This window comes from Porites lutea, chromosome 13 (assembly GCF_958299795.1).
Source record: "Porites lutea chromosome 13, jaPorLute2.1, whole genome shotgun sequence".
Classification (NCBI taxonomy): domain Eukaryota; kingdom Metazoa; phylum Cnidaria; class Anthozoa; order Scleractinia; family Poritidae; genus Porites; species Porites lutea.
In genome coordinates, this window is record NC_133213.1 from 5901313 (window position 1) to 5910569 (window position 9257).

General features: G+C 42.2%; 1 protein-coding gene across 1 annotated transcript; it reads right to left on the reverse strand.

Annotated features, from left to right (window-relative positions):
* Positions 1-1108: 1108 nt before the first annotated feature.
* LOC140922282 (uncharacterized) lies at positions 1109-3205 on the reverse strand. Its single transcript, XM_073372282.1, has one exon. It carries the CDS (start codon positions 3203-3205, stop codon positions 1109-1111), a length of 2097 nt encoding a protein of 698 aa, XP_073228383.1.
* Positions 3206-9257: the final 6052 nt, after the last annotated feature.

A 9257-nucleotide genomic window follows, 5' to 3' on the forward strand; every position in this document is an offset into this window, starting at 1 on the left:
TTGAGCATTGATAGGGAAGAAATGATAGATGACGTCATATCGCACGACAAATGAAGTTATTTGTGCAAAAAAAGTTCGCTGATTCCAATCGATGCATGTAGCACATAACCAGTTCACATTTAGCCACATTATTGCTTAAATTACAGTGGCATAGCACAATTTATGGGAAAACGTTCCATGTTAACAGTAGCTCAAACAATACAAAATATTTGAAATTTTGTGGTCGGAAAGTCGAGTCTACAAGAAAAAGCAACTTTGGAGATTATCCGGGAGACATCAGACTCTAATCTGGAGACCGGGAGGTATGGTCCAAAATCTGGAGTCTCAAGGATTATCCGAGAGAGTTGACAGCATTGAGAAGAGGCCCAACAAAGCAGCTCTTTGCTTCAGATATTTTTAAAAAACTTCTCTACAAACAGTTAGAATTCATTAAAATTAAGTCTAATAATTGGTCACTAATTTTCCTTAACATTAAAACAGTTAACAATTTTAACAAAAGGGAAAAAGAGAGAAAATAAACAAATGAAAAAAAAAAAAGACCAAGTCTACAAAAGGACTACAATGTGGCTGCCCTCGAAAGTCGTACTTGGCATCCGAAGGAGTTTCGTTGTTATTCACAAGAAAAAAGAGAAAAACTTGAATCGTCAGATCTTTCCTTTATCTCCAAATAATCTTTAACTCTTCAGTTCTTCAGATAATAGTTCTTCAGATAACAACTTAGTCTGCCTTACACGATACAGATGAGCGAAGGATTACATGGATTGTAAACCTAAATCACACATGTGATAAACAAGAACATGGCGGCAACTAGCACGAGTCCTAAGCAAAATGGTAACAACCGCTGACCATAAATACTGAAAACTCCTTACTACAGCGCTGCTGTAGTAACATGGCTCCTCAACTGCATGTCATGCAGTTAAGACAAAACAATAAACCTATATGAGTCCCTAAGGCTAAACGTTCAACAAACTATCAGTTCGATACTCAAACAGTAGAATCTCGAAAGCTCAAGTCATTGATCGGCAACAGCGAATGAGTGTTAAATGAGTTAATCAAAATCAAGTGTTCGTTACAGTGTTCATTGACAATGAAACCTTTGCAACGTCTTTCAATTGTTCTTCGTTGGCTCCTCGATGGGGACTTCCCTGGTCTCCTCGTGAAAGACATCTTCCTGGAACACTTCATCTGCAGTCAACAATAGAACGAGCTTGTGTATAGGTCTGTCTAAATATGATGGTGGGCGTTGGCGTTTGCCACTATCATCCAAATTCCCGTCTGCCATCAGCAACCTGACCTTTCTGACATATCCGTCGTCACTTGGGTACACCTGCACTACTTTGCCAAGTGGCCACTTGTTGCGCGTGCTTTCACTTTCCTTAGAGATGACTATATCACCAACAGCAAGGTTTCTCTTAGGCTGGACCCACTTTTGCCTGACTTGTAACATTTGAAGATACTCTGCCCGCCATCTCAGCCAGAATTCATTTGCAAGATACTGTACTCTTCTCCAGCGTCTACGACAATATATATCGGCTCTTTGAAATTTTCCTGGGGGCGGTAGCACTCTTTTAGGTTTCATAGTAAGAAGATGGTTAGGAGTCAACGGCTCTGGCGCTTCTGCATCACATAAATTATCGACGCTGAGGGGTCTTGAATTAATAATGCACTCGACTTCTGTCAAGAGTGTTCGCAATGTCTCATCATCAAGTTGGCTGCCAGCTTGTAACAGTAGTGGTTCAAGTGCGTTGCGTACACTACGAATCATACGTTCCCATGTCCCGCCCATGTGACTAGAATGGGGTACGTTCAACTTGAATGGAATCCACTCGCATCCATTCCTTAGCAAATAGTCTTGAACATGATCTTGATTCATCTCACATAATGCTGCTTTCAGTTCACTTCGTGCACCAATGAAATTTGTCCCTTGGTCGGACCTCAGTTGTCTCACAGCACCTCTCCGATTCATGAAACGTCTCAATGCATTGATAAATGAAGAACTCTCCAATGAATTGGCAGTCTCTAGATGAACACTTCGTGACCCCATACATGTAAACAATACTCCATAGCGTTTAACTTCACTTCTTCTCTCTTTGACAATGAACGGTCCAAAGTAATCAACGGCACAAAACGAAAAGGGAGGAGCTGGTTCAAGTCTGTCGTCAGGAAGGCAGGCCATCTTCTGCTGCTCAGTGGGCCTACGTAGTCGTCTACATGTCACACAACTCGATATAAACCTCGCTACTTTTGATGAACCATTGATCAACCAATAGCCACTTTGCCGCAACTCGTTATGCGTCATACCACGACCCATATGGTTCACTTTGAGATGGTGATGTTGAATCAACAGTTCAGTCAAGTGTCCTTTTCGCGGAATAATGACTGGATGCTTCAGATCAACTGGTGTATCTGCTCTTCTGATACGACCACCAACACGGATTATGCCATCATGGTCCACAAACGGATCCAGTTTGTACAGCGAACTGGTCTTTCGTAACGCTTGGTTCCTCTTTCTGGCTTGGTTTCTGTTTGTTTCTCCGTTGGTTACATTTAAGTCGCAGAGAATTTGAAGTTCCTCACGGAAATGTTCGTACTGCAAACATCTGATGATGGTCTTCTCTGCCTCCTGAAGCTCTGGAAGTGTAACTCTCAGTATTGACTTCTCAACTTCTGTACTTGACCTTGTTACTGGACTCTCGGGTTTCTTAATTTCCCTTCTTTGAAGCTTGGACTTCAGACGTAAACATAGAGCTATGACCTTTATAGCACGGTACCAGCTAGATACACCATCTAGTCTGCTTGTTTCAAATTGATCTGGAAATGGAGCAACACTTCTGACCTTCGTGGTCAAAACAGACACTTTCTTCACCTCCGGGTCAGAGTCTTGAAGGCGAGGCAGCTCCACGTTTTCTGGTTCACAGGGTCCGCTTCTCCACAAGAATTCTGGACCAGTTAACCACAGAGATCCTTCAACCAGCTGCCTTGCGGTGAGTCCTCTTGATGCTTCGTCTGCGGGGTTGTTGTTTGTGTCTACGTAAAACCATGCGTTGGGATCAGTTAGGTCTCGGATTTGCTGCACTCTGTTAGCAACATAAACGTGAAACCTCTTGGCTTCATTGTTAATGTATCCGAGAACTACTCGGCTATCCGTCCAGAAGAACTCTTTCATCTCCGGGTACTCCAACTCATTTCTCACGAACTCACTCATTCTTGCGGAGATCGTAGCAGCGGCTAACTCCAGCCTTGGAATAGTCTTGTGTTTAAGGGGGGGTTACCCTGGCTTTTTCGACGATGAAGGAACAATGAGCTTGATCGAGTTCGTTAATCAATCTTAGATAACAGCATTGACCATAACCTTCCACTGAAGCATCTGAAAAATAGTGGACCTCCACTGCTTTCACTGGGCCAAAGTTGTCTGGCTTGAAACATCGCTGTATCTCTAGTTTCTCCAACTGTACGATTTCTCGCCGCCACTTTTCCCACTGTGGGTGTAGATACTCTGGAACAGGGCTATCCCAATCCAACTTGTCTTTGCACATCTGCTGAAGAATCTGTTTACCTCTGAGTGTAACAGGGGCCAGGTACCCATTAGGATCATAAATGGAGCCAATAGTGGACAATACACCTCTTCGAGTTAAAGGGCGATCATGAAGTTCAATCCGGAACCGGAAACTGTCACTTTCAGCGCACCACATCACGCCTAGAGCTCTTTCAATAGGTAATGGATCTACAGCTAAGTTCAGTTCCTTTATTTCCTTTGAATGGTCATCAACCGGAAAGGCTTCAAGAACTTCTTTCTTGTTCGAGACTATTTTATGTAATCTGAGACAAGCCTTGCTACAAATTGCTTGACTGGCCTTGATTAACTGAATGGCTTCGGGTACCGTTGATACAGATTTTAGTCCATCATCTACGTAGAAGTCCTTGCGTATGAACGCCGCAGCATCTGTACCAAACTCTTCTTCGCCATCGTCAGCTGCTCGCCTAAGCCCAAAGTTGGCGCAACCTGGGGAACTGCTGGCACCAAACAGGTGAACTTTCATACGATAGTCGATTACTTCCTTTGATGGGTCCCCATCCAACCACCAAAGAAAACGTAACAGATCTCTGTGTTCTTCAGCAACCACGAACTGATGGAACATGCTCTTGATGTCCGTCATAAATGCAACGCTTTCCTTGCGAAAACGACAAAAGATACCCAACAGATCGTTCATAAAGTCAGGACCTTGCAGCAAGTAGTCATTGAGGCTGACTCCGTTAAACTGGGCCGAACAGTCAAACACCACCCTTATCTGTCCTGGTTTCTTTGGATGGTATACACCTGTATGCGGTACGTAATTGACTTTACCGTCTTGAACTTTAAGACGATCTACCGGAACTTCCTCTGCACATTGTAAGATTATGTCCTTCATAAAGGCCTGATAATCAGTAAAGAATTTCGGATTCTTCTTGAATCTGGCCTTCAATTGGTTCCATCTCTTTACTGCGAGTTGGCGGTTATTTGGGAGACACACACTGTCTGATTTCAACGGAAGTGGCATCACGTAACGTCCATCCGATTGTTTCTTTACTCCGTCCTCAAGAATCCTTAGAAATCTTTCATCTTCCATAGAATAAGGTTTGTACTTGGAACTTGTCTCAACAAAGTCAGTTTCTAACACATGGAGAACTTTCTCTGGGCCAATAATCTCTTTAGCCTTCGTGGCGAATGCAAACTGGCTACGAATTTCTGAAGCTGCAACTCTATTGCACACACCCTTGTCTGTGTTTTCAACATCATTAGACTTGCAGACTCTTCCAATAACTCCCCAACCAAGGATAGTCCTCTGAGCGTACGGCTCGTCATCTTCACCGGCAACTATTTCCCTGGGTCGGATAGCTCTTGGGCAATTGTTTCCAATCAGGATAGAAATTTCTGCATCTGGGTGGTACGGTGTCAACTTATCGGCGATGGGCTTCAGATGTTGCCATTCCCTAGCCACTGCAGGTTTTGGAATCTGCGACCGGTTAGCTGAAACAAGTTCTCGGGTGAAGGCCACTGGCATCTTCACTACACATTCTCTATGGTAGTCAAGAATCTCTAGCCCAGATATCTTTTTAGTTTTAACACGGGCATTTTGCTGCTGCATTGTTGTCAACAGAAGCTCGGTTGATGGGCCTTGCAGGTTAAACCGTTCACAAAGAGTCTCAGACACAAAACTGACATTTGAATGATCGTCGAGGACTGCATACTGCAAGATTTCCTTCTCTGGCTCTCCCACTGGTCTGACCCACACTGGTACTATCATGGTGTGATCAAATCCACCGCTTTGATCAGGAATTAGACATACACTCATACAATTTGAGATGGCAGCATTGTCTTGTGTTAGTTCCTTGTGAAGGCATGTGGGATGTGTTCCTGAGCATGTTTTCATTTTGCATTTCAACCTCTCCTTGCAGTTCGCTACCTGATGACTCTTACTGGCTGCACAACCCATACACAAACGTTCGCGGAAGAAGAAGTCTCTCCTTTCACTGAAAGGCTTTCTACAGAAATCAGCGCAGTCATCTAACTTGTGTTTTGCACCACAAAAGAGGCACTTCGTCAAACCATTTGGACCAGGATCCTTTGATTTACTAGAATTAGTGGGGTCTGATTTACTGTTACCACCACCCTTAGCTGATGTAGAAAGAGAACTACCCTTCTCATTATCTGGTTTCAGCTTCGGATTTCTGTTAAATCTTGGACTACTTGATGTGGCGAGACCTTCTAACTCTGGGATATTTGCCTTTTCTGCGGCTTCTCTGATGAAATCTGCAAACTTAACAAAGGTAGGGTAACTGGCTTCACCATGGGTATGTCTCCATTGTTTAATTGCATCTCTCCACTTGGTTTCAAGGTAGTAGGGTAACTTTGATAGTAATTTTACATTCTCCTTTGCATAGTCCAGTACAGAAAGACCTGGAATGGTGTTCTTTGCTGCTAATACCTTGTCTAACATGTCTGAGAACTCCCTTAAGGCACTGGCATCCTTGGGTCCTATCTTAGGCCACTTCTCCAACTTGTTAATAAATGCTGTACTCACAACATTACAGTTTCCATACCTTTCCTGCAATACAGACCTAGCTTTCTGATAAGCATCTTCTGTCCCAATCAGAAGATAATGTTCCACAACTTGCTTTGGCTTTCCAGTTACATACTGATTCAACATATTCAGCTTGATGTCTGCTGCCAGTGGTCTAGAGTCAACTAGAGCATTAAAGGCACTCTTCCACACAGGATATTGCAGTGGGTCTCCTTCAAATACTGGAATGGTCAGTTTTGGAAGTTGTCCAGAAACAAACAGTTCTTTGCTCACAGTACTTTGTTCTAAGTTAGCTTCTGTTAACTTGTCCATACACCTTTCTAATGATGAAGCAACCTTTTCCCACCCTTCACAGAAGGAGTTAACTTGACCTTGAGGATGAATAAACTGGTAACTTGAAGGGGAATTCATAACTGTTGACATAATTGGTGATGGACCACTTATGGAGTTAGTTACAACAGGATCAGTTTTTGCCGACGAGAAAGCTTGTGTACAAGCTGCTTCTGTTTGAATGGGAAGACCAAGTTCAGGTTCAAAATGACGAACAGCAAATACTGACTGTGTTACGGCTCCCGGGGAGAATGATGGAGCAGAAGCCCGCAGACCACATTTTGTAGTCTTTGGTGTGGATGTTGTTGTCAAAACAGGTGTTTGGGATACATGTACTTGGGACTGAACTGATGTATTAGTCTCATTTGCACGGGTAGTTACTGTTAGAGATTGCAAGAATCTTTTCAATCCTTCGCCTTTACTCTCACTAGGAAGATTGACTAGATCTTCTTCAAGGGAGGGTGTTTGCTCATTATCAATCTCTTTGCATACACTTAACTTGGCTCTACTAAGTTCAAGTTCCCTCTTAAGTTTGAATTCTTCCAGTTTCTGTTTCTGTTTTAACCTTTCTATTTCTAAGGCCTTTTCTTGTTCCACATAGGCTAGCTTCACCTTCAAAGCAGCTTCTTCCTGTAGAAGCTTATATTTATCTACTTTAGTTGAAAGTACACTGTCTGAACTTGACTTTGACTTGACACTTTTGGTTGTTTTACTCCTCTTTGAACCCTTAGAAATGACAGAATTAGACTCCAAAACTGTTTGTTCCAAATACTTTATCTCATCCCTCACATCTCTTTCAAAATCAGACCACTCACCACAAACTTGCTCCCAGATGTTCCTGACCTTTGCTAACTCATCGTCTTGAACAGTTTCCAAAATGTCATTATATGCATCCACAAATTCATTCCACAGAACCTGTGCCTTACTAAGCTCTTGCTTCCACTTTGATAATTCATTACAATGTCCCCGAAGCAACAGTGTTTTTCTCAGTGTTCCCGTAAAACTTGACCTTTTATTCTTGAAAGAGTTCAACTTTATATCGTTTTGATAGGATTGACCCTTTTCGGTTAGCTTCCTGATACGAACTTCCGACAAATGCTGTTCATTTTCCACATGGAAAAATCCTTTGTTTTCGGCATTCTCCGATAGATCAACAATTAAAGGCGAAGACTTCTCGCAAACATCATCCAAACAATTATTTGAAGCGGAACTTACCACCTCACCACAAACATCCGACATTGGATCCTCAGGAATATCACTCAACTCTCGAGACATGACGAGTACTAAGTCCAAACCAAAGGCGATCAGAACTAGCTTTCTACAAAGGCTTACACCACTTGGTATCCATTGAAATCCTCCACAGGTCGTCCGGCTTTCGTTATGAACTTCTGGTTGTGACAGCGATGACTTTACAGTGGTTAAAGGCTTCACCAAGGACCATTAAGTTGTTATTGTGGCTGCCCTCGAAAGTCGTACTTGGCATCCGAAGGAGTTTCGTTGTTATTCACAAGAAAAAAGAGAAAAACTTGAATCGTCAGATCTTTCCTTTATCTCCAAATAATCTTTAACTCTTCAGTTCTTCAGATAATAGTTCTTCAGATAACAACTTAGTCTGCCTTACACGATACAGATGAGCGAAGGATTACATGGATTGTAAACCTAAATCACACATGTGATAAACAAGAACATGGCGGCAACTAGCACGAGTCCTAAGCAAAATGGTAACAACCGCTGACCATAAATACTGAAAACTCCTTACTACAGCGCTGCTGTAGTAACATACAATGTCAATTATTTCACAAGAAGGTTGCCTGCCTTTTGGTCCTTCCACCCCATCTGCCCATCTCTTACTTGCACTTTATTTAAAGGCTCAACGAAGCAGCTCTTTACTTTAGACACAGTCCCTATAATAATTATCAACCCCCCCCCCCTCCCCCCCGAAAGTTTACCTACCAGTAACTCAGAAAATTTGACCCAGTTGAAAAAATCACAACCAATTCAAAGAATAGAAATTGATATCACTAGTAAAATTGCCGTTGTTGTAACTGTAGTCATTGTGTAAGGTTCTTTTCATCGACCTCTTCCCCCAAAATCCCCAGAGGCCTGGCTACTAAGCAAACAAATAAAATATTTGCTACTAGTACTGTAACACTTTTAATTTATAAAATTTTACAGAGCCAATTTGCAAATAGAGCCTTTAAACACTATTTGATACGCAACGCAACGAAATCCCCTTAAATTACAAGCGTTGAGACTTAAAGAAGGCGGGGATTGAATTACTGAAAGAGTTGCACATAAGCTTTAAGCCTTACAGTCTCACCAAATGGCAAATGTAACGTAAACAATTACCACAAGTACTTCTAACACTTCTTAAAAAGATACCTTCTACAGTTTTTACTGCTTGATCAACCTAGAATCGCTACTAACCTTGGAAAATAGATGAAAAACGCGATAAAAATCAACCATGCCTTCAGCATCCGCGCGCCATCTTTTTTTTTGTACTTTTTAGTTCCCAGTGCCCCTAATCGTGCACAATGCGCGGCTTCCTTGCTCTTTGCTGAAGTATAGGGCCCCAGTGGGTGCATGTGTTTGCTGCTAAGAAAAAACGTAGACTTTCTACTTTTCTGCGACTTTGTCGCTCTGATCTACAAAAAAACACAGAAATAACAGGAACAAAATTTAAGTGGGGTCATTTTGACAAAATACACTGAAACACATGGAAACCAGGTTGGGGTGTAAATGAAACAAACGGTTGGAAATAGGTAGCGCTGGCTCATTCTCAGGTGTTTTCCTTTTTTTAGCTTTATTCAAAATTGTGAATTAGTTGTGTCAACGAAGGTAAAAGACCTTTATTTTTTTCCTTAT

Excerpts from the sequence above, each read along its gene's own strand:
- LOC140922282 (XM_073372282.1), bottom strand. The coding sequence starts at position 3,205 with ATGAGTGAGTTCGTGAGAAATGAGTTGGAGTACCCGGAGATGAAAGAG.